Genomic DNA, 18467 nt, shown 5'->3' on the forward strand with positions numbered 1-18467 from the left:
TTTGAAATCTTTCAGCTCAAATGCTAAGTGTATAACAAAGCCCTTCTGGTTGTTTTTGGTAGCACGAGTGCATGTTTTGAAAATACTACAAAGGCATACTTTTCATGGGAGGAAAGTCTTGGAAGGAATATGCTTGTCCAAGTGCGATATGAATGCCTCCAGTTCTTTTGTAAAATCTGAATTGAGGTTTAAGTCTCACATGCAAAGCACAGGATTCTTTTTTTAAAAAAGGGGGAGGAAGAGAGCTTGATTTGGCTCAATTTGTAAGCCATTTTTTGAAAATTGCAATAAAATATAAAAGCTTTGTTCTTTGTGTTCCAATTCTGACACAGGGAAGTAGCTCGCACCAGCATGTTGTATTTCACAAGAATAAAGCTGCTTGATTCACATAACTTTGGTGACCTTTGCAGACATCTCTACAGCTTCTACAAACCAGCAGATCATTTATTTAAACCAAGTTGTTTTCCCCAAAGATCCTTTACTTCTTGCATCATTACTGATCAAGTATATCAGGGGTACATCTGAAGTTTGACAAACTGACGTGGGCTGTGAGTTTAAAATGCCAGAGGATCAGAAGTAAGGTGGGGAGGACAGGGAAGGAATTTCATTCATTTTCAAAAGACTCAGACATATATTCAGGGCTGGGGAACATTTGCAAGTCAAATGGAAACCAATGGGATTTGTGATTGCTTGTCATTTCTTCAGTTCATTATTTATCATGTCTACTTTGGTAGCATCTGGAGGCCTTATTCTACGAGGGACTGTACAAACACTGGAAGCAAACATGATTTCTGCCATGAAACAACTTTTTAATACAACATGAAGTGAATTAATAATATCTCATCAAGTTCTTGCTTTAAATACAAGATGTTCCAAGCTCCAGGTTTAAAAGGTTAAACTTCTTTCATCCTATTTTTTTCTAGTTAAATGACTACTGCATGTGGAAATACCATGCCTACAACTATCACTCTCTTACCAATAGCTTACAAAGCTTAACTAATAATGACTGTATGCAAAAATAGAATCAAAATTAAACAACCTAAACTCAACACCATCTACCACTAAACCCATATACTTTGTGACTCAGTCAGGCCAGTGGGGAGCGTTAAATCATATGAAATTTGCCAATGTGGCATGCAAAGTAAATGAAAGAAAAGAAGGATTAAGATGAGAGAATGGTGAAGGAAAAATGAAGACGCGAAATACCCTTCTGAGATATCTGAACTATCCCTTGAAGTGAATGTGGAAACTGATACCATTTAACATCTAGAGTACAGAATCAAATGTTTTATAAGCAAGTGATATGTGAACGTTACCTCATAAGAAGACAAGTGTGGAAGTGTATGTGAATCAAGGATAAAAGCATCTTCATACCAGATGAAACTTTTAAACCTTGAACTTTGAGAGTTTCATTATTACCATATAGCAATTGTCCTTCTGTAAGGATACAACTAAAAATGGGCCAAACTGGTCTACCTCTGACCTAAACTGGTATCTTTAAATCACTAGAAATTTTTATAACACAGGATTTCTACAACCTTCAGGCCTAGAGTGCTTTCAGTTTACATCTCCTTTTACCTCATGCTCTTTCCTGCCTAGATTTTGCAATTCTCTCCTGCCCAAATTCTCCAGGCTTTCTAAGAGCTGCATATACTGCCTTCAGCAAGTGGCTAGCCTCTTTAATATCCAGAATCAATGACATATCATGAACTGGCTGACTGAAGTGCCAAGGAATATGGCTGCATCCATTGGCCAAAACTTCATCAAGACTTTGAGTCCAATTCAACAAAGTACCAGCACAGCTTGTATCTTTGTCCAGCTTCTACACCCCATATTCCCCAGTATCCACACCTACTCAGCCTAAATAACTAAGCCTATTCACACTAACATAACAAAGTAGCTGGAAGAAGGCAGCATGACATGCTAGCTCACATTAAGACTTACCTTTGAATTTGGATTATGCAGGGGATTAATTTCATCTGACCTACACTGGCAGACCTGCACTGGTTTGGAGAGTGCCATGTTCATATCCAAAACTGTGATAACAGAATAAACCCTATGTCCTGCTTCTGATCCATGGAGCCAATGCAATCCACTCTGAAATATGCATGTTACTTTACCTAAAATATGAGTCTCTGATATTTTACAATGTATCAAGCTTGTAACTACCATGTCAGAATAAACAGATACTTTAACCAAAGTGGATATCTATTTATGCAACAGCAGATGACTCTATGAATCTATGAACAATTTCCTTTTATGCACTGCAGCAATGACAAGGCTCTCTTACCTGCAAGTTTGCACATGCTGGCGAATCATTGTGGGTGGGTATTTCGTTGTTGGTGGTCTCTGAACCCATATTTTTAAGTCTGGAAGCTGTTGTAGTTGTGGCTGTAGTGGTCTGTACAGGTAGGATTGGCTGCCACACATTCACATCAGTACCATTGCCAAAGGCCTGAATTGCATTTTCTATAAAAATACATTAAAGATGAATTTTGACTTATAAACAAATGGCAGAAAGCAGAACTGATATTTTTTTTAAAATTAATACTAGAGAGTACAGGTAAATGCAATATTGTTCTCCCATGGAAAATGTTTATACATAGAAATTCCATTTTTATTTTGAAAAGTAAATTAATTTTTGACACATAAGAAACATGAACTAAGAGGATTCATAATTAATAATAACATACCTAATCCAATATGGCAATGTTCTCTGTCATTCCTGACAGAAGCTGTAAACCTTACTGTAATCATATTTGCTACCATCTAAAAGCCTAAAAAATTTACTATTGAGATTTAAAATTTAGCTTGAATGTTATGTCCTAATTCAGACAGGTGATGTTACATAGCAAACTACAAACAGAGAGTGGTCAAAATATCAATTTCTACAGCTTGTTGTATTAAACCAATATGTCCATAACTACAAAACAAAATGGTTTAACTAAGACAATCTTTTCCTTACAATTTTTAATCAAAATCTGCATAATTAGGTGAGGGAAGCAGGCTTCAACTAAAACTTTGGAATATAAAAGTTAAAAAGCTTTCAGTTTCATGGGATTAAAGCATGTGTTTATAGCAAGAGTAAATTGGTTGTTTTTTTATAAACAAATAGAGAAATAGTTTTTAATCAGGTCTTTGGGGATTCAACATGGATTTAGGGAATCCTTATTTCAAATTCATTGTATAAGAAATCACACAATCTCACTGGGGACTAATATGTGGAAGTTATTAATACTACTTCTCATTGGCATTCCTTGCCTTATAAAATAATTTACATTTAATTCTCATTTGAGAAAGATGTATTTTATTCTAATATTAGTTTTTAGAACTCCAACAAGCACAGATATGGATTTATAAAAGGCACCACAATTAGTTAGCTTGATGGAGACAAAGTGGGAAGAATGGAGTGATATTTTTACTGGTTTTACCTAAAAAAGGCAACATATAAAGCAAAATATTTCACACAAAGTATTCGTAAGTGTCTTCCTAAATTAAACACTGTTTCCATTATTGTAAGAATCACAAAAATATATGCAGTCCTTCCACCTTTCTAAACATAAATGGTTTTTTAATTAGCCATCCTTAATTATTCCTTCAATGAACCCATATTGTCATAATATTTTTTTAAACACATTCCTCATATATATCCCCCAAATGCCATATGACTGTAAAAACATGCTTCAAATGTCTAACTTTTCTAATGAAGGGCTCTTTCAATACTCTGTTAACTCATTGCTTTATGTTTTTCCTTCCACGTGTCAATTCTTTTTACCTACTGCAGTATAAAGCAGGTGTGAACAAATCTTTTAAAAACCATTTAAATGTCTTGACTCCCATTCAGTTCAGCAAAAATTCTAGAGTATGCAAGCATTTGTAGGATCAGGCTATAGGGATTAGAGTAACTGAAAAATGAACACATTGTCAGGTCATTTGTTTTTGGAGTAACTAAAATAAAATCTTAAGATGGATTTCCAGAATTTGAAGTGCACCAAACCACACTTGTAGAGGCAGTAATTAGGAGCACAGTAATATTTTCAGTAAGCTTGCATCTTTGAATAAACAGGAAAAAAGTATAAGCAAGGTAATACACAGTCCCAAATTTTAGGGTGGAGAGTATTTTATTTGTGTCCTATTAGTCTGGATTTTTGGCTGTAAAACTGAACCACTGTCACAGTTCTGAGCCACTTTCACAGTTCTGATATAAGATCCATCTTCTGTAAGCCCACGTAGACACACATTTTCAAACACATGTAAATAGAAAAGCCAGGTGCTTCAATACCCTATTTAACTTTATTGGGACTAGTCACTAAAATGGACTGGAATTTTCACTAGTATTTTCACATCAACCTTTCAAAAGCAAAATTTCAACTCCAGTTTCAACCTAACTTCTGTTGCAAAAGGCTTTTTTACTCCAGAGTAGAATTTCTGGGCAACAGCATAAAGAGATGCAAGAAAGGCCAAGATTTCAGATGTTTACATGGGACATGGGAGACTCAGGTTCATATTGCAGCTCCACATCAGGCACAGTATGAACGTGCTCCTAGGTCTCCTGCTTTCTGAGTCCCCTAACCCTCAGGCTATAGTCTAGTCTAGAGTGCAGGTGTCTGTTGTCTGAGCTGTTCTACTTCTTATAAATAACCAAATAACTCTTGGAATAAATACTTAAGCTAGGTTTTCCACATTTTCTGCAAAAAAGTGCTGCTTGCTGAGAAACTATGAATGGAGATTTTTAGACTCTGTCCTAAAACGCAGACTTAACCCTACATCAGCAGCAACCTAAGTATACAGGACTGGATGGGACACTCTTGATCAAGTTCATTCTCTATTTTTGCAAAGGGCAACAATGTATGATTCTTCCCATAACCTGATGTAGTCTGGCTTTTAAAACAGTAAGAATTTTCCCCCTCAAAACTCCTGTTGGAAGCCTGTTTGGCAACCTTACAGTGATGGTTAAATATTTTCGAATTTCAAGCCTAAATACGTGTGGCCAGTATCTCCCTTTTTGATCTTATGCCAACATTGTCCTATAGCTTAAGTAATTCTCTTCCCTCCCTTTGCTTGCCCCTCTAACGTAATTTCAGAGGACAATCATGTACCCTTTCAACTTTTGTTCTGCAAGGCTAGGGAAGCCAAGCTCTTTCGGTCTCCTCATTTATCTGAAATTAAAACTCTGGTGCACACTCCACATCATCCAATTAAGCTGCTCCAGGCAGACAGGAAATTTGAAAAGAGAACCTGCCAAAATTGACTCCACTGAGCCATTCTGAAATTTATAATAGCCTCTAATTTGGAAGTGAGTTTGACTGGAAAAAAAAATCAGTAAGTTAACAAAATCTTGAAAACCGGTACCATTAAGACTCACGTTGAAAACAGGCACTTGAGATCAAGTATCCCCAAAAAATTGAAGCTTGGCCATAAATTACACATAAAATCCAATTTATACTTACCTACAGCAAATCCTTCATAAACTACATGTCTGTTTTATATGAAGTTCTTAAACTGTACACAAGCCCCTCAGGTGCTTCAATTTTTTGGTGCAGATGCTCCCTGACTGCTAGGGTCAAAACATGATCTGTGATGTAAACATTTTTCTATATGATACACCTTTGTTATTTGGAATTTTTTCCAACAGCTTCTCATGTTTGCAGTCTTAACGATCAACCATTGAATCAGGCATATTTGCTCAAGTTCTTTTAATTCTAATTCTTATACCTACAGTAGAACCATGTTTATATAGTGTTGAGAGATTTCCTTGATGTATCACGACATACTTAAACGGTAAAATAGTTCGAGAAGAACATGACAAAAGACATTTAAAGACATCTTATTATTCTGTACTCACTAAGGCATGTGTTGTCCTGGAAAAAATTCAGAAATTTCAGGCATTCGTCTATGTCATTACCGCTGTTGCTGCAGTCACACCACGGGGCAACGCTAAGACTACTCGAGTCTATGTAGTTTGGTGTCATCACTGTGCCTATTAATACACAGTAAAGTATAGTACTGTGAGTAATCTTTGTAATGAAATATTCTTTCCATACTAAGAAGGTAAGAAACAACAATTAGTAAGTCATGTATTCAGAGCTGTAATCACAATACATACCAATGGTAGGGCTCTAAAATGTGGAATTAAAAGAATTCCTGGCACCCTTTGTCATCTGAGCCCCAGTCCTGTAAACCCATTCACTTCTGCTGAAAAGGAAGGAGGGTTTATCTGGACAGGTTTATACTGCAATACCACACAGAGCTGCATCAGCAGGATTGAGAAGCAGAAAATCATGGCACAGGGTTTGGAAGGATTGGGAGAGGGTAGGAACCTCTTAAAAGGGTGTTGCTGCCAAGGCAATTGCATGTGGACTTGCATCCTGAGAGTCACGCTGAATATTAGCACCCATTTTTCTTCCTTGCCTGTTGTTTTTCTCATTTTTCTTCCAGTGGCAAATAAATGGTTGAAACTGAACCTCTAGACCTGAGTTTCCTCTCTGAGTCTGCAGCCACCCTGAAAAAACAGTTCTGAAATGCACGAACAAGTAGACTGCTAGCCATACTGAGAGAGTCCTACTACATCTTGAACAGGTTATGGTGATGAACGAAGCAAAAAGATAATCAGCATGAGCAAAAGCTACAGGAGATTTTTTGCAGGTAACAAATTACTATTATTCTTGCTTTTAGTGTCGCTACTTTTTAAGTGCAGTGGTTGTTTCCTAAAAACTGTCAGCAACTTACAACAGCAGGTTTTTTCTAACACTCTAACAAATCTTTCAGTAAATACTCTCACACTTCTATGACAACTCAAGTCTATCAAGATTTGGATGAAACCAAAGAATGTGTTCTATGTCCAAAAAGAAATACAGGGAGCGCTCACCACTGATCTAGATCAGGTAGCTATTACGTGATCAGCACTTAATCAAACCAGTAGTCTCACTGAAGACATCGCCCTGATAGACCAGTGATTTCAAATTCCCTTAAGGACTTTATTTTATTTGTTTCATCAAGCAGGAAAAAGTAAACAGAAAGAGGCAGCTATTCCAGAGGTGCACTGAGGACAGCATTTTCAGGAAACAAGTTCCTCACTTGGTAATCTACAGTTCTAGGACAGGCCATATATCAAGAGGAAATATGATCACATCTCCTCAAACCTGACATCGAAGTAGTCATTAGGAAGATGGACTAGAGACCCAAATGGTACACTAGAAGAGAAAATTTTGTCCATAGGTCCAGGGTTCAAGAGTCTTCAATACCACTACGTAAAAGCCTATCCAACACCAAGCTAAAAGAAAAAACATTAGAAATAACAGAAATCAGAATGATGTCAAATAGTCGCCCAGCACCACTGGGAACTGAACAAATCAACATGCAGACTTTTTCATACACGAGGTGGGAGACAAAGAAGAACAGACGTTAAGGGCTGGCCTGAGAAAGGCAGAAATGTATGCCAAAATAAAGGTAATGCAAATGCAGTCTGCAAAAGAATCTTTTGTCTTGTTTTGGGGTACTATTAAATTAGAATGCAATCCCATACCTTTATCTACTTGCAAATTTTAACAGATAGTTCCAGTAATAACTGCTAAAATTCGACATGAGATCAGCACATGAGTAAACAGCACAGTTGCAAATTTATTAAATGGAGATGAAGAATTTAGTAAAATAGGCAAATATCACTTGCACCACTAATGAAAACTTGACAGTAGATAAATAATAAGAAGAATGCTGTTAAATTAAAATAAAACAAATGAAAATAAATATCCATTATTTGTTTGATGGCTCAGCACATTATTTCAACTATGTGACAATTATGACTTGAAAAGAAGCAAGTGAAGTAAAATGAAAAGCAAGAGGATTTTGCAAATGGAGAGAAAACATTAAATTTCCTAAAAAAAGGCTAAATAGCAAATACTTAGTGAAGGTTTAAGAAAACAGAAAGGCATTGAGGAAGCTAAAAAGGTTGCTAAGGTAAGACTTGCTCATCTCAAAGAGGTAATAAGGTCATTAAAATGGGTCTAGACAGAGACTAAAAGCGTAAGAGATACCACGCTACAATTTAGGGTTGATGAATACAGCAAAGACAGGACAAGGAACGTGTGCATACAGCACACAAACTGTACATCCAGCTAAAACACAGTGGCTGAAAGAGCAGCTAGTAGAAAATCAGTCTGTCATTTAAACCTGGGGGCAGATGTGAACCCAAGTAGATTATATGCTTGGTTTCCTGGGGTGGATTTTCTTTTTTTTTGCCTTCAATGTGTGTGTGTGTGCGCACGCGCACGTGTGTGTGTCTGTGTGTGTGTTTCTATGTGTGCTTCCCCACTAGCTGGCATCTTGGAAATCTGGCTGAAGGATACTAACAAATCAAAGAAACCATAGTGGCTGGTAGTACAATGGGCGATACTCGGTTTATTGTGTTCCCTATATCAAATAGTTACCTAGCGGTCTCAGTAGTAGGCAGTCAGGTCTCCATATGTTAGTCAAAAGCAGAATTGGCCTGAACACAGCCAAGAGGTTGTCCAGACTAGGAACAATTAAGAATGAGGAGATGGATGGTGGGTCCAGGAAGGAGGGTATGTGACTAAGACCCTCATGTGACACCGAGCAAATGAAATCCAATGACAGGAATTGGCCGAAGACCGGCAAAACCTGTCAAATGCAGCAAGCATCAAGACTTGAATAACAAGAAACTCAGCACAGCAGGCAGTCCTTTTGCAGGTTGGAGGTAGAAAATAGCTTAGCAAGTGAGGATTATCATACAAATCTTTGGACCCAGTCCTGAACAGTGGGTACAGGATCAAGAAGTATGCACGCTGTTCTGCAATTCCAGTTTATTCACACAAATTCTCATGAAATTCCACACAATTCCAGGGAAATTAGATGGATTTTGCTGAAACCTTGAAAATTTGTCAGCAAATGAATGTTAAAGGATATTTTTAAGTCATCAGTTACAGCAATACCAAATTGATGTGGGAGTGCAGACAGGTCCAGATGGCTTAACTAGGCTGTAACCACTGCACAGGGTCTCAAACATGAGTAGCTCCTGTTTTATTTTACTTTTAATAATCTTTATCTTTTCCCTTTACCTGATATCATTTAAAAATATTAATTGATCTTTATTACTATAACAAGAAGCCAAAAGTGATGCACTGAGTTTTTCAAAATTCCTGTAAAATAAACCTATCTCTAAAATTATGTATATAACACCCTTAAAACATACTATATGATCTGTTCTCCATTTAACTGATATAGCACCTCACCTACAAAAACTGTGCCTGACTCTGTTCACACTTATGTCATTTATTTCAGGAGGGAGACCACTAAGTTCACTAAAGTTAACTTTGATTTACATCAGTGTATGTGACAGCAGAATCACATCCTTCCATAGAGAAGGTTCATTATCCTGAATAAACTCTGTGGAGGTAAAAATTTTTTATCTTTAATGAAAAGACTAAATGAAAAAAATATTTTATCTTAATGAACTATATTTTAGTTCATGTTTAGTTCACTTGGAGATCCTGGAGCTCTTATGAATTAATGAATCTGTAACAGCTTGTTACGTCGAGTCTGTCAATCTCTTCTTCCTATATATTAAGCAGCCAGTAGAAAGATTATACCTCTAATTTTGATCTCAGACAGTCTTTTACAAATTTGATGGGTGCTCACATAATTTCCTCCAGTTCTGTATCAGCCTGATATCAGAAGCAGGAGTTTACTGCTTCAGAACATGCAAGTTTTGTTTTGATACTTTTGTTGGCTTATCAAATTACTCCCAAGAGATAAAAATTCTTGTAACACTAGTCACTTCTCATCTCTCATGTGGCATGTGTCTGGGGACTGATAGGAAAGAAGAAAACTGTTTATTTTTCCCTTTGAAAATCAGATCGCCTTTTGATTTCACTTCCTCCGGGATCCATTCCATGTCTCTGATGTCTGAAAGTGTTTTGCAGTACGGTTATCCACAGGAACACAAAAACGCCTGACTACATGAACTGACTCATCCTTAATGTTAAATTAAAAAAATGTATTCAACAAAATCCTCAGCAAAATTCACCAGATACAGCAAGAACTTGTTGGCAGCTCTTACCCAGAAGTATCTGTTAGTACCAGTCACTCTTTGCCAGCAGCTAGAGTTTTTATTCTCATTGACTAGATCAGATTTCCCGACTATTCAATTCTTTGAGAATCAAACGACATTCTGTCATAACTGTTCATATGCTATACCCTCTGCATAGTGTTTTGATCTGTTAAATCTCAGAAGTATGGCCTTTGAAACCATCATGCCTTTTCTTGCCAGTTGCTCCATGGACTTACCTCATTTTTTAGATGCTACAGTAATCAAAATGATAGCAATAAGCCAGTGAATATGGCTTTCAGTCATTTTTCAGCAAAACCAACCTATTTTAGAAATATTTTATTTTGGATATTATCCCAAAAGAGATTTTTTTTAACAGCAGGATCTGCTTCAGGGGCTCAGCTGGGACTTTCACACCCAGCAGAAGGGGCTATTACTTCATTGAAGCAGGTGCAGGCTGTAAGCTTAAAAATATCTTATCTGGTGGCCTTTTAAAAAATTTGTTTGAGGGTTTTGACATTCACTTGTTCTTTATTGCCCAGCTATGATATTTCTACAGCAAGTTCACCTTTCTGAGATGATCTTTCTCATTCAGGAATCAAATACTGTGTGTGGCATATGGAATCTGACTTGCTTATAAGCATCCTTGTGCCAGTTTACAGTCAGGCAGGTGACAGCAAGCAAAGTGAAATATATTGGAGAAGGAGAGGATTTCAGAAGACAACTTTGGTCTCAGTTAACCTCCATTGACAAGCATGTCAGAAGACACTTAGAAGGGACAGAAGGAGATCATGGAAAGCATAGCAGTTGGAAGTGAAAAAGAACCAAGTTGGTTTATTGTCACATTCCTCAAATGTCCTGCAAACATTTCCTGAAGACCTCAAGGGGTATTTTACTCGACCTTGAGATGACAACTGCAAAAACAAGCAAGCTCTAGTTTTTTCTATTCTTTTAAACTTTTTATTTCTGAGTCTTGTCCAAATTCAACCACTTTAAAATGGCTTGTTTTATAAGCTTAGCTTGTATTTGTTTCTCCAAATTCAAGCACCTTTCTCTCCCTGTCCTCTATCCTTAATTTGCTTGCAAGCTACAAATTTACCCCAGGAATCTACGTAAGGTAAAACGAGGACCACACATTTCGGCCCACACAGTTGGAGAATTTTGCCTAAAATCATATTGTACAGTATGACCAAGAGTATTACCTTTTACTGATTTTATTTCATGTGGGCCTTCAAAATATTGTTTGGGTGTTTTTGTAGACTGATCAAGCCCCCACCCTTCCCTGTGTTCTTACCAATAAGCCCCGAGTAAGCGAGGAGGCAGTCAGCATAGTTCTCCTTCAGACAGCTACTAACAGACCGTGACTCAGGCTGGCAGTTTGTGAAAAAATCTGCAAGGCGAGATCTGCAACATGGTAAGAAAAAATGCATATCTTTAAAAATCAAGCCTGCAGGCATTCTTACCTTTTACACTCTTTTTCTCTTTGTACAATGCTTAATATTCTTTACCTTAAATATATACAGGAAACTTTTCAATTGATGAGAGTCCCTTTTGAAGACCCATCTGTCTTTTCAGACTCCATTTTTGCAGTCAGAACTAAGAAGTGTTAGGAAAAAGAAGGACAGCAAAAAGGGACAGAACAACAAGGAAATGCATGTCCTTTACCGAAAAGAAATGTTCTGCATTTTCGTGCCAACGAAAGACAAAGAGAGAATTTATCATAAGGGTGGTCATTTTGCCTGGATCTGAACTCTGACTGGAATCCGTTATTCTATATGAACAGAACACAGTGTCTGCTGTTTTACTGATTACACAAAAGCGTATGTTTGTGCTCACGGAGTCCCCTTAATACATGACTTGAGTCTGCTTTGGTACTGCCCTGGGTTTCCAGGGAATGGGCTTACCCTTGCTCTGCATTAGCCTGCAGAACAAGCTGGCTGAACTGGGGTAGCGGGCAGCCACAGATGGCATGATCTACATAGCTCCCTGCAACAACTGTACTGAGACCTATTTGTTCTTGTAAAATATCCATTTACCAGCAGTATTGTGCCCAGGGCTCAGAAGAAGGGGATGTGAGCTCTACACCCAGTTCTGCCAGTGAATGGCCATACGATCTTCACTTACCTCTGTCACCTGATCTACGAGAGGGGGGATCACTCTATACCTATGACTAAGATTGAAACGGTACCACAATTAGCAGATTATTACTACTTTGGAAATCAAAGACAAGGACTAGCAGCCAGGAACTCTTCACTTGCACTTTAAAGGCCACATAACGGTCCCATTCAGATCTACTGTAAAATTTGAGAGGCTTCACTGCGTCAAGGTCCCACATCATATGGCCAACCCTCCTGTCCATCTTGACCTGCTCTCATCAGCTGGGCTACGGTTTTCATTGACTTGTATGCTTCTTGGACGAATGACTTCTATTTCTTTAAAAAGTGTAATTTACACCTTTGATTCCACGAACAAAATTACTTAGCCTCCCTAGTTCGATCTTCTCTGCGAAACAGGGATGAAAATGTTCTCTTGAATAAAACTACTCACAGTGATGTTTCAGGAGAAGGCATTTAATCTTTGCAAAACCATTTCAAAATCAGAATAATACCATCTCTGCTTTTCCAGCACCAACCTTATGTAGATTTGCAATATAAATGCTCTTTCTTATTTTTGCAATGAAAACACAAAAGTTACTAGAACCAAGTGATTTGCATAGATTTAATTTATTTGCTGACATGCTCTAGAGACTAATTATTTTTGTTTGCCTTATTGTTTTACCTATCTCAGATGGGGAGTGGATGTACATCATTAATTGGCCCGAAAGTACTGATAGGCAAACTTCAAAAGGTTCAAAGGCTTAGTTTCAGAAAGCATCTTATAAATAGATTGTATTCAAACTGTATCTGAATTTATTCAAGCTATTCTCACGACCTCTTTTTAGTTCCATCCCTCTCTAACTCTACTGATTGATACCAACAAAACTGTGCTTGTCTCCAAACCACAGTTAACTGTAAGTATTTCACTATTTCTCTTCCCTTATCTAACCATTTAACCCTGAGATGGACATGTCTATGTACTAATTGCTTTAATAGTTTTAGAAACTCAAGCTCTCTACAGATTCTTTAAGACGCCCTATATGTACACATTCTAAATTTCCTTAAAATCTCTACCTATTTGGTGAATATATACTGTGCCTACCAGGTGACAGGCTGAGAAGAGATGGATTCCAAGGAACAGGAAAAGACAAATAGCACCATGAAGAGAATCTGGGCAAGGAAACCCCTTTGTCACTACATTAATTTCTTCTCTTGGTCAATAATTAAGATAGTTGCTGGGATCTAGCCTTCTGAGTAACTGGGAAAACAGACTGTGGAGGGTTTCTAAGGACTTTAAAAATTCTACAAATACCTAGATGAAGCCTGTTTTAGGACAGAAGAGAGCATATTAAATCTACCTTTTATGAAATCTTTGCCATGGTCGCAAGAGTGAGACTGCTCTTGTGCAGTACTTTTGTATTTCTAAAACACAGTGGTTCCTTGGATTTAAATTTCATTATTTATATAAATTTGCCAAGACCCCAAACACATCCTTTTGGAGCTGAAATAATATAACCAGTGTCTTGAAAATCCTGAAAACATTTTTGGCTATCATTTCATTATTCTTAATTGTCCAGTTCTCTGTTAGATTATTAGCTGCACTGGTTCATGTAATTTACTCCTCTTTTCTCAATGTTTTTAAGGACTGATAACCGTGGGTTAACACCAGTCATTTACTACCCAGTCTGCTTAAAGAATTTATTTGCTGTAGTAAACCCTTAAGGATGCTAAGAATTTCTCTGCTGATCCCTTTTGCGTACATCTTGATTTCTACGTTAATTTCTGAAGAATTTTTGTGGTCATAAAAGTTAATGAACTGACAGTGTTGCACATTTAAGTTTTCATAAACCAAATATAGTTCAGACAGCTGTGGTCCAAACATTACTAGACATCTTCATACACTCCCTATCTCTAGTGAGTCATCCAAAATTCATACGACCAAAGTTCTTGCTCTCTCTTGAGCTGTTAACTACACCTAATATTTGTGTGGATTAATTTCCACCAGAGACACAGTAAAGACCACAAAATAAAATGGAGACAGACCTCCACCCTCCATAAATAACTCCATCAATTTCAGTGAAGATCTGCTGACTAACGTTCACTGAAGATCTAGCCCCAAACATTTCCAGTAGAGTGACACTGATGAAAGCCTGCTCATCAGCAATACCAGAATAGTGGTACTGCTATTTACCTACAGAGAGACAAACTAGTCTAATTAGGAACAGCAAAATCATTTCCTAAAGTATTGCATATAGTATTAAGAATCATTTAGACAGTAGAGACAAGCCTTTTAGGAATGATGATAAGAAACAATAAGATGATACCAGTCCTATAAAAAATATTAATTCTGCGTTAACTTAGTGTTCCTCCAGCAGGAAGCAACTTGTGGGGAGTAACCTGTGGTTAAGTGTCTTGGACTTTTTCCAGCCCTTGACTGAGCAGTTTGGTAAACTGAAGGACAAACAACTAAATGAGTTCTAACTTAGCCCTGGTAAATCTCCTTGAAGTTGACTGCATATCTTATAGAAAGCTTATTTAAATATTTTGTATACCATGAACTGAAAAAATAAGAATAATCCTATTGGCTAATTCAACGAAAATCTGCTCAAAACAGCAAACAGTCTTTCTGAGAAAAAGCAAAAAAAATCCCAAACCTGCTATTCTCTAGTGCTTTGTATTAGCACCAATAAAATCATTTGTAACAGTTAAAAATACAAAGAAAACGATGCTAATTTGTTTTCTTTATGATGCTGGCCCTTCCAATACACAGCAGGATAAATCAAAACTTTCAATTTTTGCTTACAAATAAGCTTTGCTAATAGCAGTATTGTGTTTAATCTGTATACAGTTTTTGAGACAATTTAATTTTATATTAGCACGGTCTGTTGTGTAGGCAACATTTATTAGGTTTCACTATTTTTTTTCCTCAAAGTTTTATAAAAGTTCTTTGATGTTCTGAAATTATCTTTGATATTTATCAGTTCCACCTCTTTAAAGCTAGTTAATCAAACTTTGGTACTGGCTGCAAAGAAATGCATATTGCAATATTTAAAAATATGATCTTGGTGATTAATTAGCATTAAATTTCTAAAAATCCATTTTTATTTTGGATCTGCTGTAAACCATGGCCTAATGGAAAGCAGCTTTATAAACCAAACACATGACGCCTCCTGAGGAAGTACCCTCATTGCTGGGCTAGCAGGTGTTGACTTCTCTTACTGATTTTTTTCTCTCTGTCTGTACGCATTTTGGGTTACTTTGTATATACAGGTTGAGTTTCGAGAGACAGAAATCTCTCTTAGCCTTGTTTCAGAGTGGTGGTAAGAGGGGTAGGAACGAAACTCTTCAGACTGAGCAAACACTGAATCTGTATTTGCGCTGACTGCATTCAACTACGCTATGAAGTCAAAGTGAGTGGTTGCAACTACTTGTCCTGTTGGTGAATGCAGGCAGCTACGGCTGCTGTCCTCTGCGCTCACGTCAGTGATGTTAGGTAAAGTCTGAACCTACTGGCTATCCTCTCTCTTTCCATTGCTGCTTGTGCTTAGGTATCTATTTATGGCTCAACAGCAGTAACACAATGGATATACAAATGCCAAAGCTGAGTGACTGGGGTGACTACACTAATTAGTCAAAGCTGCTCTAGCGTCTAGACACCATTTGGCAGACACAGTATAGTCATGGAAGGAAAGTGCTATATCAATATTCAAAACAGAAAAAAAGCATAAATTTGATGCTGAAAAATTTCAGACTAAGTAAATGAATATGTGTCACAGTGATAAATGACATCATTATATAAAAAACAAACCAAAGTACTTGTTCTTCTTTTGTGGGGGTCAAATACAGTGTCCTGCTCTGTAGCTCCCATGTAAGGGTGGTAGTGTTTCAAGTGGGAGGTATTGGGATGCAATAGTGGCAAAAAGGGCTGGTCTGTGCGCAAACGAATGGCTTCATTGCTGCAGAAGCCTTTCACTTTCCCTCTCTTTCATAAACACACAGTGAGTTGGCAGTGAAAAACAGAGGCAAAGGCTACATAAGAAATTCTATCAGACTATTTCAGCCAGTGAGCTGAAAAAGTCTCTGAAGAGCTCCAGCACAAGAGAGATGACCCTCCCAGCACCCGGTAATTTAGATTTGACCCATCCATGAAGACATTTTGTATTAAAAGTCACTAGAGCTGCATAATACGAATATCATATCTTCTTATTTATGTACACACCCTACTGAGCAGCTGTGAGCAACTATGAATTTTGACAGCTTAATTAGCCTTTTTTATACTGTCATTTTTACATATATTAATTAACCAGCAGCTTTCTTTCTTTCTTTTTTTTTTTTCCCCCTTGGAAAACAGGTTAGTTTTCCCTTGTCTTTTAGCTTCCTTCTCAAACAGTTACAGCGTTAGGGCCCTGCGGGCACTGACAGCCCTTACTCTTCCTGCTCATCCACCCCAGGGCCTCCCCGCACCCTGTCCAGCCTCAGGCCACCATTTCAGCCCAGCCTGGGGCCGTCGGTCCCTGCCCATGATGCCACAGTGGTGCTGGGCTCCAGCCCCGCCATGGTCCTGCTCCTTCCTGGCCATGGGCCCCACCAACCCCGACGCGCTGGTGGCCACCCGGCCTGGCCTCGGCCCATCGCCATTCCCGCGGCGGTGCGCGATGCCTGGGCCTGGGGCTGCCCCGGTGCCCTGCTCCCTCGTGGGCGGTGGGACGAGCCCTGGTGGCAAGGCCCTGCCCTGCCCCACGGGAGCCCCTGCCTCTGCCAGCCCCAGGGAGCCCCCAGCCTGCAGGGCACCCTGACACACAGGTCAGCATTTGTACTTTTTTTCAGATGAGAAGAAGGGTAAAAATTTAACGATTTAATGACTGACCACTTGACTGCCAAGACCTGAATACTGAAAGCAGTTTCTCTCATATTAGCCATTACAAATCTTTTGCAACACTGGAAAACACCATTACAGAATGCTGGACCCCAAACATCCGCTACTGAATGAAAGAGGCTGGTTTTTATCTGGTTTTCCTTCTGTTTTGCTATTTTAAATGACTTGCAGTTTAAACCCACGCAAATATTTGATTCTGGATTTGATTTATCTGTACAAATCATGCAGTTCATCTGGAAGTACAAAAAAGTCAATGCTCAATTACATACAGGCAGCCTATGCAGACTGTGAAACAACCGGATACAGAAACAAACACCAGAGACCACATAGGATCGGTTCGGATGTCTCTCAGAATCAAGAATACTCCGAGCATCTGATAAAGACATGACAGTCCACCAAGACTTACTACTCCAATTGGTGCTAAGCACTTATACTTGACCAAACTGCCTTCTGCAAAGCTAGTTGACTCTGTACCATGTTCCCCACCATGTCTGACAGTATGTATGTTATCCAGGCTTTTTACTTACCGGGGGCATTTTAGACATCTAATACCCAGATAATGGAGAACTAACTACTAGAAAGACATGCAAAATTAAAATATTTCCACCTGTATCATATTCTAAAACTAACAACACATACATTGTATTGCTTTGATATTAACAAAACTCATTTTTCTGATTAATAAGTAAGTCCTGTAAAATAAAAATATTCCATGTCTGTTTTGCTACTGTATTTTATGCAAAGAAAAACAGAGTAAGTTACATAGGATTTTCTCTTAATATCATCCTTTTCCCTTGCTCAGGTTAACTGCTGGGGACCTGCTAGATTCTTTTACACAATGTTTGCTACAGCAAATACAAAGAACTTACCAAAGCACTAAACTCATAGTTTATCAATGTTAGGTAAAACCCATAAGTAACTTGAGATCATGCATTAGAGAAATTTTAATTTAAGATACTTGGTGATATTTGCAATTGGGTAACAAAAATGTTTTTATACTACTGACCTTTTGTGTAATAAAACCAATTTTGAAAAATATGGTGCAAATCCTGAGCAAAAGGTAATGCAATAAAGAATTAGAACAGTGATTTTATGATGCAGTGACACAAAACAGAATTTTCTCTTTCTGCTTTCAAAAAATTATCTCAGACCATATTTTAGAGGCCTATTTGAGAGAACATCTGGAAAGCATTCCACAGGAAATCAAACCTATATTAAATATGTTTTGTGGGGCTCTGTTTCCTTGCATTGACTTTAAGCATGCATAATGCGTTTCTGTCTTCTCAACTGCAAATAAAATACTTCTCTGAGAATCTCCTACAAAATGATAAGCTGAACTGACAATCCATGATTTCTAGAAGTGGGTGCTAGTAAGATTTTTATTTAGTCTATCTGTCTCTGTAACAAAGCTCTCCAAAAACACGAAAAAATC

The 18467-nt window shown here is 37.9% G+C and overlaps 1 protein-coding gene across 3 annotated transcripts in view; it reads right to left on the reverse strand.

The window, feature by feature from the left end:
* GFRA1 (GDNF family receptor alpha 1) overlaps positions 1-18467 on the reverse strand; it is a 206870-nt gene that overhangs the window by 29513 nt on the left and 158890 nt on the right. For all 3 annotated transcript variants that reach the window (XM_026096176.2, XM_064514274.1, XM_026096177.2), the window contains 3 exons: positions 11358-11467; positions 5846-5980; positions 2291-2469 (listed from right to left, as the gene is read on the reverse strand). In XM_026096176.2, coding sequence (XP_025951961.1) covers positions 2291-2469; positions 5846-5980; positions 11358-11467 — 424 coding nt within the window. The remainder of the gene's footprint in view (positions 1-2290; positions 2470-5845; positions 5981-11357; positions 11468-18467) is intronic.

The sequence above is a fragment of the Dromaius novaehollandiae genome, chromosome 6 (assembly GCF_036370855.1).
Source record: "Dromaius novaehollandiae isolate bDroNov1 chromosome 6, bDroNov1.hap1, whole genome shotgun sequence".
NCBI classification, from domain to species: domain Eukaryota; kingdom Metazoa; phylum Chordata; class Aves; order Casuariiformes; family Dromaiidae; genus Dromaius; species Dromaius novaehollandiae.